Source organism: Pipra filicauda, unplaced genomic scaffold (assembly GCF_003945595.2).
Source record: "Pipra filicauda isolate LSUMZ 115617 unplaced genomic scaffold, ASM394559v2 scaffold873_size119148_pilon, whole genome shotgun sequence".
Lineage (NCBI taxonomy): Eukaryota > Metazoa > Chordata > Aves > Passeriformes > Pipridae > Pipra > Pipra filicauda.
Window position 1 is genome coordinate 79960 of NW_024105057.1, and position 15243 is coordinate 95202.

Below are 15243 nucleotides of genomic sequence, written 5' to 3' on the forward strand. Positions count from 1 at the left end.
GGGTGAAACGGCCCTAAAACTGGGTGTTTTTAAGCCGCGTTGGTGTCGAATCCGCTCACGGGGGGGGGGGTAGCGCTGAGGGGACGAAAAAGGGCGGGAAGAGCCGCGGCGCACGGCGCGAGCCGCCAGGGGGCGCTGCTCGCGGGGCGCGGCCAATCAGCGGCGGCGCTGCGGCGGGGGCGGGGCCCCGCGGGAGCGGGAAGATGGCGGCGGGCGGAGGCGGCGGCCCAGGCCCCGGAGCGGGGCCCAGCGGAGGCCCCGGGGGCCGCAGGGGCAGCGCGGGCCGGGACGCGGAGGCCGAGGTTTGGTGCCGGCGGGTGCGGGAGCTGGTGAGCGCGGCCCCCGCCAACCGGCTCTGCTTCGAGTGCGGCCAGCGCGGCGTCACCTACGTGGACATCAGCGTGGGCAGCCTCGTGTGCACCGCCTGCTCGGGGGCGCTGTGAGCGGGGCCGGAGGGGGGCGGGGCAAGTGGGAGGGCGGGGTCACAGCAAGGGCGGGGCCAAGATGGTAACTCAGTCACTGATTGGCTGCGTTTGCTGGGGGCGGGGCTTATGGGAAGGGGGCGTGGCCCAAGCACGTGCGTACCCCTGGGTGTCGTCAATAGTCCGGCGTTTTAGGGGGAAAAACCTCCTTTTAGGGGGTTTGCTGGTGCGGGGGCGGCGCTGACCCCCAGAATCCCCTCCCCAGGCGGGGGCTGAACCCCCCCCACCGCGTCAAGTCCATCTCCATGACGACGTTCAGCGAGGCAGAGGTGCTGTTCCTGCAGGAGCGCGGCAATGAGGTAACGGGAGGTGGCGGCAGGGGGGGCTCCGCCCCCTCCCTCTCGCCCCGCCCACCTCACCCCGTTTCTCCCCAGGCCTGCCGACGGGTCTGGCTCGGCACCTTCGACCCCCGGATCTCGGAGCTCCCCGACTCCCGGGACCCCCAGAAGGTCAAGGAGTTCCTGCAGGAGAAATACGAGAAGAAACGATGGTACTGGGGGGGTTGGGGGCACCTTTTGTGGGCAGCAGGACAGCGTGGGCACACCCTCATCGTTGTGCCCCTCCCCCCACGGCAGGTACGTGGCCCCAGAGCAAGTGAAACCCCCCCAAAGCACCACGGAGGCCCCCCAGCTGCTCCTGGGGGACACGGGGACGCTGCCACAGGTGAGACTGGACCGGTTTTAGGGGTGCCCGGGGGAAGGGTTCCACCCCTGACATCTCTGTGCCCCCCTCCAGCCCCGCCCAGCCGCCCAAAGACCCCCCCAGCCCCCCCGAAAATCCAGCACCGACCTCCTGGCAGACATTGGGGGGGACCCCTTTGCCACCCCCACCCTGGGACCCACCTTCGCCGCCTTCCCCGGTGAGCTGGGGGGGCTGGGAGGGTCCTGCTCACACACAGAGGGGCTGGTGACCAGCAGGTCGCTGGCTCTGAAGCCCTGGGGGGCCTTTGGGGTGACTCTGAGCCTCCCCAGGCCCGGCCCCACCCCACTCTGCCTTCCCCCATTTCGATGCCTTCGGAGCCACCCTGGGAGCACCCACGTTTGGGGGGGCTGGGCCCCCCTTCCACACCCCTCCCACCGCCACAGGTAGCCCGGGACCTCCCGGGACTCCTGGGAAAGGGGTTTGGGTCTCCCTGGCAGGGCCTGGGGAGGGGCTTGGAGTCCCCATACAGCCTTGGGGTGCTTGGGATTAATGGGAAGGGGGGAGATGGGGGTCCCCTCATTCCTTGGGGGGGCTGGAGAGGGGTTTGGTGTCCCCGCGGTACCCGTGGGGCTCAGGGGGAAGGATTTGGGAACCCCTGGGACCCTCAGGGCTAATGGGGAGGGGGTTTGGGGCTCCCTCCCACCCACAGAACTCCCAGGATGAATGTGGCCATTAATGGGGTCCCCAGTGAGGGTTAATGGGGGGAGAGCTGGGGGGGCTCTGTCCCTCTCGGGGGTCCCAGGGGGTTTCTGGGGTCCCCCCGTGTGTTTGTCTCTCCCACCCACAGGAATCGCTGCTGCTCGGGGTGGGGCCATCTCAGCCCCGCCCACAGGGGGTGGAGCCTCTTCCAGGTACTGCCTCCCTCCTTCCCCCCCTCACCTGGTGGGGGTGGGGAGGATCTGCCCCCCCCCACACCCCACTCACCCCTCCTCCCCCCACAGCCTCTTCGGGACCCTGGGCCCCCCCCCAGCTCCACCCTATGGGGGTAAGTCAGGGTTCACCCCCCCATTGGGACCCCCCCAAAGTGAGGGGGGGCCCCGGGGTGACCCCTGTGCCCCCCCCAGGCTACACCAACCCCTTCGTGACCCCCCGACCCTCCACCAACCCCTTCCAGAGCAACGGCCCTGGTGAGTGTCCCCCCTCCCTGCACCCCCCACACCCACCCTGGGCCGGGGTGGGGTCCGGGGGGGCCCCATTTCTGTGTCCCCTCCTTCAGGTGCCGCTTTCACCACCCCCCCGGTGCCCGGGGGGTTCCCCAGCCCCTTCCAGGCTGATGGTAAGAGCTGGGGGGGGGTTGTTAAATATTGGGGGTGTTAAATATCGGGGTACTCTCTCCCCCCCACCACTGACCCCCCCATTTTGCCCCCCCAGCGTCGCCTTTTGGTGGGTTCAACGTTGCCAAAGCCTCCACCAACCCCTTCGTGGTAAGGAGAGGGCTGGGGGGGGGGTCCTGACCCCCCTCTCTGCCCCTGACACCCCCCTTTTTTATTGCCCCCCCAGACGGCCCCGACGGCCCCGTTGGGCATCAGGCACCCGACCACCAACCCCTTCCTATAGCGGCCGCCCCGGGGCGGGGGGGCTCGGCCCAGGCGCCCCCCAAATCGTGGGGGGCTCCCCCCCCCCCGCCTCCACCAGGACCAGGTTTTATTTTTATTTTGAGAGATTTATGGCGAGATCTTAATATATATTGGATAGAAACAGCTCCGCTCTCGGCACCTCCCTCGAGCCGAACCCCCGCTAAGGGGCCTCATCCCCCCCAAAATCCCAAATTCGTGGCGGCCCCGGGTTGGGGGCGGGAGGGGCTTTGCCCTCACTAAAGATGGCGCCCGGGGGCCTCACTCGGCCCGCCCTGCCCTCAGCCAAGATGGCGGCGCCCCGGGGAGAGTGGCCGCCCGCCCTCAACAAAGATGGCGGCGCCTGCGCGGCTTCACCGCTCAGCCAATGAGAGCGCCGGGTCTGCGCTGGGGGCGGGGCCTCGCTGAGGGTTGGGGGGCCTGGAATTAGGGGGGGTCCCGGGGTGGGGGGACCCCCAAAAATCCCCCCCGGTTCGGCTCCTCCAGCACCTGCTGGGGCAAGGGCGTAATTAATTAGTGGGGGTTCATTAGAGGAGGGGGCGCAGCACAGCGTTGGGGGCAGAGGCCCCGTTTGGGCACAGAAAAGGCAAAAACGGACAAAAAGGGACAAAAACGGACAAAAACACAAAAAGCTGAGCAGATGAGCAGCGGGGGAGGGGCGGGACTGACCCCTCCCCAAAACTAGTGACCCCCCCCCGGTTTTACCACACCTCAAACCCTCCAAAAGTCACACAGAGACAGGGATGTACCAAGTATAATTTTGGGGGGGTGTGACAATACTTAGAACAACGATTATTATAATTAATTATAATAATCAGATAATAATCGTAGTTAAATAGAATAATTTTAATAATAATTAATCATAATAAATTTGGGTCATCGTGTGTATTTTTTTTTTTTTAACATCCTCTCAGAACAATTAATTTACACTTAATTATAACCATTAAAATAACTCATTATGCTCGTGGTCGTTTATAACAACTCACCATAATTATAATAACTCATTATAATAACAACTCAGTAAAATAATAAATCATTAAAATAATAAATCATTATAATAATAAATCATTATAATAATATTATAATAACTCATTATAGTAGCAGCTCACTGTAATAATAATAGCTTGTGATAATAACTCATTATAATTAATTATAATAATAATTAAGGGGAAGGTCTCACCCTGGAGGGGGTGAAGGGGGGGGTCACCCCCTCTCCCCCCTCCCTGCCTCAGTTTCCCCAGCGTTAAGGCACAAGAAAGGGTGGGGAAAGCGTGGAAAGGGGGTTCCCCTGGGGCTTGGGGGGTTCCCCCGGGGTTTGAGGGGGTTCCCCGGGGTCTGGGGGGTTCCCCCGAGGTGGGGGGGGTGGGGGGTTCCCCCGAGGTGTGGGGGGTTCCCCGGGGTGTGGGGGGTTCCCCGGGGTTTGGGGGGTTCCCTGGGGTTTGGGGGGTTCCCCCGAGGTGTGGGGGGGTTCCCCGGGGTTTGAGGGGGTTCCCCCGGGGTTTGGGGGGTTCCCCCGGGGTGTGGGGGGGTTCCCTGGGGTTTGAGGGGGTTCCCCCGAGGTGTGGGGGGTTCCCCCGGGATTTGGGGGGTTCCCCCGGGGTTTGAGGGGGTTCCCCCGGGGTGTGGGGGGTTTCCCCGGGGTCTGGGGGGGTTCCCCGGGATTTGGGGGGTTCCCCGGGGTGTGGGGGCTCTGGGGGTCCCTCAGCAGCCGAAGAGCGCGCGGTGGGCAGCGACGAGCAGCGCCATGAGGAGGCCGTAGAAGAGGGCGAAGAGCAGCCCGGGGGGGGGACGCCGGGGGGTTGGGGGCTTCACCTGAGGAGGGGGGGGAACGCCCCACGTCAGAGGGGGGGACACGGCCCCCCCCGCACCACCCCCGCCCCCCAAATCAACGTCCCCGTCCCAAACGGTACCTCGGGGACCCCCGGGCGCCGGCGGGGGGGGAAGGGCTGCGCGCTCCCGTGGGTGCTGGGGGGGCTCTGGGAGGGGGAAACGGGGGGGTCAGGGGGGGATTGTGGGGGCGGGGAGGGTAAGTGGGGTAAAAACAAAAAAAGAGGGCTGGGGGGGGGAAGTTTAAGGGGCTCCAGAGCGGTTTGGTGTGGGGGGGTTGGGGGTGAAGAAAGAGGGGTCACAGGAGAGGGTGGAGTTGTTTTGGGGGGGGGTCAGGGGGTGTTTGGGGGTCCCACTCACTCGGGGGGGCACAGCCCAGGGCCGCAGCCGAGCGGCCACGCGGCCGAGCAGCTCCGAGTCCCCCAGTTCCTCCGGGAGCCGCAGCTGCAGCAGCGCCTCCAGGCTCTGGGGGGGGGCAAAACACGTCAGGGGGGGCACAGACCCCCCAAACCCTCCGAAAATAAAGAAAGAGGGGTGGGGAGGAGGATTTTCCCCCCCCCAGTCGTTACCTGGCGCATCTCAGCGATCAACTCCCGCTCGTCGGGGTCCGGGGGGGCTGCGGGGGCAGATTCGGGGGGGTCACAGGGTGGGGGGGCACGAGGGGGTACCTGTGTGTGGGGGGGTGTCCTACCTGGTTTGGGGGCACCGTGGGAGCAGGAGGAGGAGGAGGAAGGGGAGAGGAAGGTACTGGGTTTCGGGGGGTCGGGGGCTCCATCCGGGTCCTGGGGGAGGCACAGAGAAGTTATTAAGATTCTCATGTTAATTAGGGCTGAGCCTGGGGGGGAGGAGTGATTAAGACGTGAGTTAATTAGAGCTGAGCCTACCGAGGTCACCCCTGTCCTCTCCGGTGACGTCCGGGGGGGTCTCTGCCGGGGGGTCCTGGGCTCTGGGGGGCTGGGGGGGGAAAGCAGCCAGTGCCTGGCCCTTGTCCCCTGTCCCACCCCTATCCCCAATCCCACCCCCCTTGTCCCCTGTCCCACCCCTATCCCAAGTCCCACCCCCCTTGTCCCCTGTCCCACCCCCAATCCCAGCCCCAGCCCTGTCCCAGTTTGCCCCCTCACTCCCCATCCCTGTCCTCAGCTCCACCCTCAATCCCCAATTACCGATCCCAAATCCCACAATCCCCGTCCCCCAGTCACCAATTCTCCCCCCCCAAACCCACAATTCCCCGTCCCCCAGTCCCCAATTTCCCCCCCCCAAACCCACCACAAATCCCCGTCCCCCAGTCCCCAATTCCCCCCCCCAAACCCACAATCCCCGTCCCCCAGTCCCTCCTGCCCTTCCCTGTCCCCCTGTCCCCAGTCCTGTCCCTCCCCAGTCCCAAATTCCCAACAGGGCTCACCCCGTACCTGTCCCGGCTCCTCTCCCTCTCCCTCCACACCTCCAGGTTCTGGGGGCGCCGCCGGGACACGGGGACCACCCTGAGGGTGGAGGGGGGATCAGCAGAGACCCCCCAACCTCCCACCTGAACCCCCAAACCTTCCCTGAACCCCCCGGCCCCCTCACCTGCCACTCTCGGGGGTGTCACCTCTTGGGGTCCGGCCCTGCTGCTCCTGGGGGGACACAAGGGGGGGCCCTGGGGTTCAGGGGGGGTCCAAGGTTTGGGATTGAACCCCAAAATTTCAGAGAGGGGGCAAAGGGGGGCTGGGGGACGTCACCTTGGGCGGGGGCTCCTCCTCGACCAGCTCTGGGTCACTGTCACCAGCTGTGGGGACAAGGCGGGTGACAGGTGGTCCCTGGGGGGGGTGACACTGCCCCGGGGGGGTGACAGGGGGTCCCCGAGGGTCCCCACCCCCCTCACCTGCCCTGCTGCGACTCTCCCTGAGCTGGTGGGGCGGCTCCGAAAACTCATCCGTGGACTGAAACGGTGGAGAAAGGATGCCAGGGGATGGGGGGGTTGGCCTGGGGAACACCCCAAACTCCCCCTGGGCCCCCCCGAGGCCCCAAACGCCCCCGGAGCCCCCCCAGGTCCCACCTCGTTCCCCGACCAGCGTTTGCTGCCGCTGTCGACGCTGTGGAAGCCGGAGTCGAGCCCTCCCCGCTGCCGGAGGGGGCACAGCTCGTCCGGGGGGCTGTGGGGGGCAAACAGGGCTGGGAGACCCCAAAAACCAGCGGGGGGGGTGGTTAACGGGGTCCCCCCTCTTTGAGCCCCTCCTTACCACGCCGGGGGGGGGTGGGCGGCAGCCTCGGCCTCCAAGTGCAGGTACTTGAAGATGTGAACTTTGCCCTTCAGGCAAACCTAGGGCGGGAGCAGGGGTCAGGTGGGGGCTTGGGGGGCTCCGGGGGATCCCCCTGGGCACCCCCCTCACCTGGGCGGGGGGGAACTGCAGGGGGTTGTTGTCGGCCAGGAGGGTTTGGAGGTGCCGGAGCCTCCGGAAGCAGCGAGGAATCGCGACCACCCGGTTACAGGAGAAATCCAGGCGGACCAGGGGCAGCTCTGAGAGCTCTGAGGGGGGGTAAATAATAAACACGGGATCAAGGAGGGCTCCTCAGGGAGGGGGGACCCCCCCGAACCCCCACCCACCCGGGGGCAGCGCCGTGAGCTGGTTCCGCCGGAGGTTGAGGTCCCGCAGCGCCCGCAGCTGCCCCAGCCCGGGGGGCAGCGCCCGCAGCCGGTTACACCCGACGTCCTGCGGGGAAAGGGGGGGTCAGGCCCGGCCCGGGGCGGTCCCCAGGGGGTTCCCCCCCTCCCTCCATCGCTCACCAGCTGCCGCAGCGTCCGCAGGGCCCCCAGGTTCGGGGGCAGCTGCGCCAGGCGGTTGTTGCTGGCGTTGAGGACGCGCAGGGGCAGGAGGCACAGGCAGGAGGGCAGCGAGCTCAGCTGGTTCCGGCTGGGGGGGAGACACCGGGGGGGTCACGGGGGGCTGTCGGGTCCCAAATACTCCCCAGCAGGTGGGTCGTACCTGAGGTCCAGGTGGGACAGGGCCTGGAGGTTGGCGATGGCCGGGGGGACGCTGCGCAGGCAGTTGTGGTACAGGCTGAGCCCCTCCAGGGAGAAGAGGTGACAGGCGGCCTCGGGGACCTCCCCGAAACGGTTCCGGGACAGGTCTGGGGGGACACGGGGGGAACAGGGATGGGGAACCCCGAGGGTGGGGGGACAAGGAACGGAGAGACTCAGGGATGGGGGATCCCAGGGATGGGGACCAAGAGGGCCAGAGGTCCCCAGGGAGAGGGAGAGGGAACCCTAGGGAAGGGGACTGATCTGGACAGAGCTCCCCAGGGCCAAGGACAGGTGACAGGGAACCCCAGGAATGGGGACTGATGAGGACAAGGATCCCCAGGGAGGGGGACAGGTGACAGGGGATCCCCACGGACCTGATGTGGACAGAGATCCCCAGGCAGGACAGGGATCCCCGGGTCCTTCGGTGCCGATGTCACCTCCATCCCTTCCCTTGATCGGGGTCCCCCCAGGGCCGGTTTCCCCCCAGGCTGGGAGGGGGAAGCCGAGGCCGCCGGACCGCCCGGACCAGGCGCTCCGGCTCGTCCCGTCCCCTCCCGGCTCCTCCTCACCCGCCCCCGGCACCTCCCGCGGGCCTCGGGCTCCGGGAGGCGCCTCGGGACGGGCACCCACAGCCCCCCCCGAGTGACCCCGCGCAGGGAAGCGCCGGGGGTTCCTCACCGGCCTGTGTGGTGTCGCTCAGGTCCCAGCGCCGCGCGGCCGCCGCGGGAAAGGCGCGGAGCCTCCGCCCGGCCAGGCTGAGGGTGCCGGAGGCCGCCGCTTCCTCCAGGGCGCGCTCGGTGCCGCCTCCGCCGGGCGGGCGGCCCAGGAGCGGCGGCGGCAGCGCAGCCGTGGCGGCCCCCGCGGCCATGGTGGGCGCGGAGCTCCGCTCGCCGCGGCCGCCGCCGCCCGACTGAGCGCCGGACGCTTCCGGGGCCCCGCCGCGGGGGGGCGGAGCCGGCGCCGCAGCCAATCGGAGCGCGGGGCGCGCGGAGAGGTGGCCAATCGGAGAGGGTGAGGGCAGGGGGCTTTGATGGATAGAGAGAAGAACCAATTGCAGCGCGGAGACTAGAGAGAGAACCAGATCTCCACCAATCGCGAGGGACAGGGCGGAGCTCGTTGCCCGGCAACGTCCCACCCAGATGTTTATGCGGAGTTAGCCAATGGTGTTCGAGAAGGCAGGGACAAGGCACGTGATTGACATGTCACCAACCAATCCGGTTTGCAGCAATTAAAGTCCAGTAAGGGGGCGGGGCACGACGGCTTCACCAATCACAGCTGGTGGGTGCGATAATTGACAGGCCACCTGACCCGTGGGGGGGACAAGGGGGAGGAACCCCCGGTAGCCAATCAGAAGGCACGTTCCGCAAGAGAAGGCCGCGCCCCCTCCCACAAGACCCGCCCCCGGCTCTTAAAGGAGCCGCGTCCCGGGATTTAAAGGGGGGGGGAAGGGAAACGGCCCCCCCCCCCCCCCCCCGGGGCTCCCCCACGGTGGGAGGGGTCCGTCTGTGTCCCCCCGCCCCCATCACTCGCACGCTCCAGCTCTGCACCCTTTATTTGCATATGTGTGTAGGGGGGCGTTCCCCAGTTTCGGGGGGTCGAGGCGGGGGGTCTCAGGGGCTCCCCCGACACGGCCTCTTGCTGAGGTTCCCCAGGACCTGCTGCTGCTGCGGCCGATACGGGACCACGAAGGCGTCGGGGGGCAGCAGGGCCACCCCGTCCCCCCCCAGCCGCCCCATCAGGACGTAGCTGGAGCCTGGAAGAGATTTGGGGGGGAGGGGGGGGTGTCAGGGGTCTGGGGGGCCAGAGAGACCCCACCCCACCCCCCCGAGGGCACCCACCTTTCTTGAGCGCGGGGCAGAGGCGGCAGGGCAGCTGCAGGCGCAGCGTGGCCCCCTTGGCGGGGGTGGGGACCCCCAGCCCCCCCGCCTTGGGGACGCTCAGCACGGACACCACGGCCCAGCCCGGCTCCTGGGGGGGCCCCCGCGACACCGATTTCACCGTCCCGGTCAGCACTGAGGGCGGGGGGAGGTCAGGCACCCCAAAACCTCGGACACCCCCCCCCCCGGCAGGTTTGGGGGGGGGCGCAGCCATACCCTCCCCATAACCCCACTTTGGGGGCCCCCACCCACCCTCATCCCCCTGTTTTGGGGGGTTCGCCACCATCCCCCCCCCATTTTGAGGTCCCCCACCCACTCTCATCCTTCAATTTTATGGGGTTTCTTCACCACCACCCCTCATTTTGGGGGTCCTCACCCACCCCCATCCCCTTATTTTGGGGGTCCTCACCCACCCCCATCCCTCATTTTTGGAGGATTTTCTTCTGCACCCCCCCCTCCCCAGTTCGGGTTCCCCCCCACGCTCCCCCCCCATCTCGGGGTCCCCCCCCCAATTCCGGGGGTCTCTCACCGAAGTCGCTGCTGCAGAAGTTGCTCTGGAGGGTCCCGGCGCGGCGGCAGCGCTGGGGGCAGGGGGGGGTCCCCGCGGGGCCGGGGGGGGCCGTGGGGGGGGGTCCCGGTTTGGGGCTGGGGGCGGGTTTCCCTTTGCCGCCCCCCCGGGGTTTGCTCGGGGGGGGCTCGGGGGGGCTCCCCCGGTCCCGCAGGGTGTAGGAGGCCGAGAAACCGTCGGCGGTGACGCTCAGGTCGGACACGAACTGCACCAGCAGCTCCGGGCTGGTGGAGACGATGGGGCTGGGGGGGCACGGGGGGGTCAGCGGGGGCTTGGGGAGGTCGGGGCGAGGGCGGGCGGGGGGCCAGGGTGGGGGTTGGGGGGGGATCATGGGGGTTCAGGCGGTTGGGAGGGGGTTTGGGGGAGTCCAAGGTGGGGTTGGGGGGGTCAGAAGGGGTTGGGGGGGATCGCGGGGGGGCTGGGGGGGTCGGAAGGGGGTTTTGGGGGGGTCCTGGGTGGGTTTGGGGCGGTGTGGGAGGGGAAAGGGGAGGGTTTGGGGGGGTTCAGGAGGGGTGTAAGGGGGGGGCAGGATGGTTTGGAGGGATCAGGAGGAATTTGGGGGGGTTGGGAGGGTCCTGAGTGGGGTCCAAGGGGGGCTGGGGGGGATCCGGTCGATGTCGGGGCTGGTTGGGGGGGGTCAGGCTGGTTTGGAGGGGGGGAATCAGGCTGGATTTAGGGGGGTTCAGGGTGGGTTTGTGGGGGTTGGGCAGGTTTGGGGGTGGCTGGAGCAGGTTGGGGGGGCTCGGCAGGGTCCGGGGGGGCTCACCCGGGGGTCTCCTCCCCGCAGAACCGCCCCAGGCGCCGCGCGTCGTCCCGCGCCCCCCCCTCGAACACGGCCACGTAGTCGTAGCGACAGTGGGGGTCGGGCTCCACGTCGAACTTCCCGAACCGCAGCTCCACCACCTGGGGGGGCACGGACCCCCCAAAAAGTCAGGCTCAACACCCGGACCGCCCCCGCCCCCTCTGAACCCCCTCGGATCCCCCCAACCCTCCTGATACCCCCCCAAAACTCTCCTGCCCCCCCCCCCCAAACCATCCTGGTCTCTCTTTAACCCCTCCCAAATCCTCCTGTGACCCCTCCCCAAACGATTTCTGACCCCCCCAAACCTCCCCTGTCCCCCTCAAACCCCCTCTGACTCCCCCCCCGACACCTGCAAACCCCTCCTGACCCCCCCCACCCTCCTGGTGTCTCCCCAAAACCCCCTTCTGACCTCCCCAAACCCTCCTGACACCCCCAAACCACCCCTGACCTCCCCCCAAAAAAACCCCCTTCTGAACCCCCCCAAGCCCCCCCGGGCCCCCCAAACCTTGTCGGGGGGGGCCACGATGTGCCAGGAGCAGCTGATCCCGGGGGGATAATTCTCCTCTGGCCAATTTGGGGTGTTCAGGCTTCCCTGGGGCTTCTCCAGCCGCCCCCCACAAAACTGGTGCTCTGGGGGGGGGGCAGGGGGGTCACATTTTGGGGGCAAACACATGCTGGGACCCCCCTTCCCCCCCTTCCTGCACCGCCGGCGACTCCTCTGTCCCTGAGACCCCCAAAATGAGGCCTTGGAGGGGGGGACTGGGGGGGGGGCTCTGCCAAAACCACCCTGGGATTGGGGGGGGGTGTGGAATAGACTTTTGGGGTGCAAGACCCCCCCCGGGAATGTTTTTGTAAGTCTGGGGGGGGTCATACTCACCATCAAAATAGTGCCAGGACTCCCCGAAAAAATGGGGTTTATTAGAGACCCCCGAGCGCCGCCGTCCCTGGGGGGGCCCTGCAAAAGGGTTGGGCTGGGTTGGGGGGGGCCCTGCAGGGTGGCTGGGGAGGGTCCGGGTGGTTTTGGGGGGTCTCCACGGGGGTTTTCAGGGGCTCCATGAGGGTTTGGGGGGCTCCGTGTGTTTTTTGGGGTCTCCACGTGGTGTGATGAGTGTCTGGGGGGTCTGGGGTTCTCCCCGGGGGTCTGGGTGGGTTTGGGGGTGTCTCGGGGTGTCCCCGCTCTCCGCCGGCGGCTCCCCCTGCCCCCCTTTCCCCCTCAGCTTTTCCCTCCATTTTGGGCCACGTTTCCCTTCGTGTTTTCCTGCCACATCCCCCCATTCCCCCCTCACGCTTTCCCCCCTCTTTCACCCATTTCCCCCTCAGTTCTCCCCTCCTTTTCCTCTCAGGATTTTCCCCATTTTGCCTCCTTTCTCCCGTCACACTTTCCCCCTCATTTCCCCCTTTTTCTCCTCGCACTCTTCCCCACTTTCCCTCAATTTTTCCCTCCTTTACCCTCCCACTTTTCCCCTCCCACTTTTCCCTCTCAGATTTTCCCCTCACAGTTTTCCCTCTATTTTTCCTTTTCCCCCTCACACTTTTCCTGCCTCGTCCCCTCAGTTTTCCCTCCTTTTCTCCTCAGTTTTTCCCTCTTTATCCCCTCAGCTTTTTCCTCCTTTTTCTCTCAGGCTTTTTTCCCTATTTCCCTCACCTTTCCCCCTCTTCTTTCCCTTTTCTCCTCACACTTCCCCCATTTCCTCCTCCCCTTCTCACTTTCACATTTTCCCCCTCACTCTTTCTCCTCTTCCCTCCCCTTTTTTCCTCACACTTTTCCTTCCTTTTCACACTTTTCACCCTCTTTTCCTCCCCTTTTCTCCCCATTTCCCTCCACAGCTCCCAGGACCTCCCTGGGGGTGTTTTAGGGCTGTCCCTGCTCTCCACCAGTGGTTCTCACTTGGTTTTTGGGGGGCTTCATGAATTTTGGGGGTCTCCATGGGGGCTTGAGGGGTGTCCATGGAGGTTTGGGGGTCTCCATGTGTTTTTGGCAGCTCCATGGGGGATTTTGGGGGTCTCTGCAGGGGTTTGGGGTCTCCACGTGACTCTGGGGGATCGCTGCAAGTTCCTGGGGTTCCCCACGTGTTTTTGGGGGTCTCCATCACGTGGGTTTTGGGGGTGTCCACGTGTTTTGGGATTGCCCCTGCTCTCCGCCGGCGGTGCTCCCCGTGCCCCCGAGGGGGGTCCCTCGCCCCCCGGGTTTTCGGGGGCGCCCCCAAAGAGTCTCCCCCGGATTTGGGGGGCGGTCTCTCACCGTTAGCTGGGGGGCTGCCGGCGCTGAACCAGGCCAGGAATCCCCTCCCGGCCGTGCCGCCGTCGCTCTCCATGCGCAGCCGCAGCCGGTTGTGGGGGGCCCGCAGAGCCCCCGGCCGGAACGTGCCGCAGAAACGCCCCAGGAGCGGCGCCCCCGGGCCGTGCCCCCCGAACACCGACAGCGAGTCGAAGCGGCACAGGGGGTCCGGCTCCAGGTCGAAGACACGGAAGGACAGAGTGGCCACCTGGCCCTCGGGGACCTGGGGGGACATTACGGGGCCGGAGTGTCACCGGCTGGCCCTTGGGGACATTGGGGGGGGTCAGGGTGTCACCACCTGGCCCTTGGGGACATTGGGGGGCTCAGGGTGTCACCACCTGGCCCTTGGGGACATTGGGGGGGTCAGGGTGTCACCACCTGGACCCTTGGGGACATTGGGGGGGTTCAGGGTGTCACCACCTGGCCCTTGGGGACATTGGGGGGGTTCAGGGTGTCATCACCTGGCCCTTGGGGACATTGGGGGGGGTCAGGGTGTCACCACCTGGCCCTTGGGGACATTGGGGGGCTCAGGGTGTCACCACCTGACCCTTGGGGACATTGGGGGGGTCAGGGTGTCACCACCTGGCCCTTGGGGACATTGGGGGGGGTCAGGGTGTCACCACCTTGGGGATACCCCACCTTGGGGTATCACCACCTCACCCTGAGGGACACGGGGGCACGTGGGGGCTTCGGGGACAGTGGGATGTCACCACCCGGCCCTTGAGGGTCCCGGGGGGGGACATGGGGTCACACCGGGGGGACATGGGGACACAGGGCAGTGTCACCACCTGACCTTTGGCCACCTGCAGGACGTGGGGACACCTGGGGACAGGAGGGGGGGGAAGAGCTGGGATGGCTCTTCCAGGGTGACCGAGGGGGTGGGTTGGGATGTCCCCGGAGGGGTTGGGGTGACCCTGGAAAGGTCTGGGGGGGTACCCTGTGAGGGAGGTGGGGTGCCCTGGGGAGGTTTGGGGTGCCCCAGGTGGGTTTGGGGTGCCCGGGGGGGTTTGGGGTGCCCGGGGGGGTCCATACCGTGATGGTCCAGGTGCAGTTGCTGCTGGGGGGGTAGTGCCGGGGGAAGCCCTCGCTGGCGATGAACCCCGACTCCCCTCGGTGGTCCCCCCCACACGGGAACACCGGCCTGGGGGGACACGGCACGGGGGGATCACTGGGGGGCCCAGACAGGGGGGAAAACCCGAGCTTGGGGGGTCCCAGGATTCTCCCCTGGGCTAAGGGGGGGTCCTGGTTCCGGAGGGTCTTGGGGGGATCCCGGGTCTGAGGGGGGGGTCCCAGCTCCCGATCCTGGCCCAGGGGGGGTCCGTGGTCCCAGGAGGGAGTCCCGGACAGGGGTGTCCTGTCCCGGCCAAGGGGGTCGGTCCCGTCCCGGGAGGAAGGGCCGTCCCGGAGGGTGTCGATCCCATCCCGGGGTGCCACGTTCTGGGGGAGGCCCGGTCCCATCCCGGGGGTGTCCCGTCCCAGGGATCCCGGTGTCCGAGGGTCCTGTCCCATCCCGGGGGGTGTCCCGGTGACCGGGGGGTCCCGTCCCGTCTCGGGGGTGTCCTGTCCCACCCCGGGGGGTGTCCCGGTGCCCGGGAGGTCCCGTCCCGTCCAAGGCGCGTCCCCACCCGGGGGTCCCGGTGCCCGGGGAGGGGTCCCGGTGCCCGGGGAGTGCCGTCACCTGGTGGCGTTGGGGCGGGCGGTGGGGTGGGGGCTCGGGGCCGGGCCCGGGTCCTGCCCCGCGGCCGGGGGGGGTCCCAGCGCCCCCAGCAGCCCCAGCAGCAGCAGCGGGGCCCCGAGGTGGCTCATGGCGCGGCCGGGCTGGGGCGAATGGGCCGGGGGGGGCCCGGGGGCCACGGGGGGGGGCGACGGGGGGGACAAAGGGGCGGGGCCCGGAGGGGACACGCCCCAAAAGAGGAGGGGCTTGGGGAGACGCCCCCGGCCCAGCGCTGCCTGCGTGGGAGGGGCGGGGTCGCCGCCAGGGGGTGGAGCCATGCACACCACGCCCATCACATCCCCAAAATTGGTGAGGGGCGGGGCTTTCAGGGTCAGTGCCCCGAAGACATAATGAGAAAATGGGCGTGGCCAAAGGGTGGGCGGAGCCCTCTCGTGCCTCGCCCCAAGGGGCGTGCCCC

The 15243-nt window shown here is 67.4% G+C and overlaps 3 protein-coding genes across 4 annotated transcripts; 1 reads left to right on the plus strand and 2 right to left on the minus strand.

Annotated features, from left to right (window-relative positions):
* Positions 1–203: 203 nt before the first annotated feature.
* Positions 204–2886, plus strand: LOC113983358 (arf-GAP domain and FG repeat-containing protein 2). Its single transcript, XM_027712400.2, has 12 exons — positions 204–439; positions 688–781; positions 857–972; positions 1058–1145; positions 1218–1341; positions 1454–1567; positions 1972–2035; positions 2126–2169; positions 2249–2311; positions 2401–2460; positions 2556–2608; positions 2685–2886. Exons 1-12 carry the CDS (start codon positions 204–206, stop codon positions 2739–2741), a joined length of 1113 nt encoding a protein of 370 aa, XP_027568201.2. The 3' UTR covers positions 2742–2886.
* A 1502-nt stretch (positions 2887–4388) lies between these two features.
* LOC113983357 (leucine-rich repeat and calponin homology domain-containing protein 4) lies at positions 4389–8459 on the minus strand. Its single transcript, XM_027712399.2, has 17 exons — positions 8265–8459; positions 7549–7693; positions 7350–7476; positions 7170–7275; positions 6955–7091; positions 6805–6884; positions 6621–6717; positions 6447–6504; positions 6304–6350; positions 6152–6198; positions 5995–6066; positions 5470–5539; positions 5277–5367; positions 5155–5201; positions 4946–5050; positions 4669–4734; positions 4389–4570 (listed from the first exon to the last, which is right to left on the minus strand). The coding sequence occupies exons 1-17, from the start codon at positions 8452–8454 to the stop codon at positions 4460–4462; spliced, it is 1596 nt and encodes a 531-aa protein (XP_027568200.1). The 5' UTR covers positions 8455–8459; the 3' UTR covers positions 4389–4459.
* Positions 8460–9120: 661 nt separating this feature from the next.
* Positions 9121–15197, minus strand: PCOLCE (procollagen C-endopeptidase enhancer). 2 transcript variants are annotated; one of them, XM_027712411.2, is made up of 8 exons: positions 14790–15197; positions 14144–14252; positions 13076–13334; positions 11339–11463; positions 10798–10934; positions 9993–10273; positions 9425–9598; positions 9121–9339 (listed from the first exon to the last, which is right to left on the minus strand). In XM_027712411.2, exons 1-8 carry the CDS (start codon positions 15116–15118, stop codon positions 9197–9199), a joined length of 1557 nt encoding a protein of 518 aa, XP_027568212.2. In that variant the 5' UTR covers positions 15119–15197; the 3' UTR covers positions 9121–9196. The 2 variants fall into 2 exon arrangements, with proteins under 2 accessions (XP_027568212.2, XP_027568211.2); XM_027712410.2 differs by lacking the exon at positions 14790–15197 and having other exon boundaries at positions 14144–14671.
* Between the last annotated feature and the right edge of the window lie 46 nt (positions 15198–15243).

What these genes read in the sequence shown, in the direction of transcription:
- LOC113983357 (XM_027712399.2), bottom strand. Translation starts at nt 8,454, where the DNA reads ATGGCCGCGGGGGCCGCCACGGCTGCGCTGCCGCCGCCGCTCCTGGGC. An exon ending in AGGAGGAGCCCCCGCCCAAG is followed by an intron (nt 6,199 to 6,303) that starts GTGACGTCCCCC and finishes GTGTCCCCCCAG; the next exon opens with GAGCAGCAGGGCCGGACCCC. An exon ending in GACACCCCCGAGAGTGGCAG is followed by an intron (nt 6,067 to 6,151) that starts GTGAGGGGGCCG and finishes CTCCACCCTCAG; the next exon opens with GGTGGTCCCCGTGTCCCGGC.
- PCOLCE (XM_027712410.2), bottom strand. Translation starts at nt 14,620, where the DNA reads ATGGGACAGGACCCTCGGACACCGGGATCCCTGGGACGGGACACCCCC. An exon ending in TGCGGGGAGGAGACCCCCGG is followed by an intron (nt 10,274 to 10,797) that starts GTGAGCCCCCCC and finishes GTGCCCCCCCAG; the next exon opens with CCCCATCGTCTCCACCAGCC. An exon ending in CTTCTGCAGCAGCGACTTCG is followed by an intron (nt 9,599 to 9,992) that starts GTGAGAGACCCC and finishes CCCCGCCCTCAG; the next exon opens with TGCTGACCGGGACGGTGAAA.
- LOC113983358 (XM_027712400.2), top strand. Translation starts at nt 204, where the DNA reads ATGGCGGCGGGCGGAGGCGGCGGCCCAGGCCCCGGAGCGGGGCCCAGC. An exon ending in CCCAGCTCCACCCTATGGGG is followed by an intron (nt 2,170 to 2,248) that starts GTAAGTCAGGGT and finishes TGCCCCCCCCAG; the next exon opens with GCTACACCAACCCCTTCGTG. An exon ending in CAGCCCCTTCCAGGCTGATG is followed by an intron (nt 2,461 to 2,555) that starts GTAAGAGCTGGG and finishes TTGCCCCCCCAG; the next exon opens with CGTCGCCTTTTGGTGGGTTC.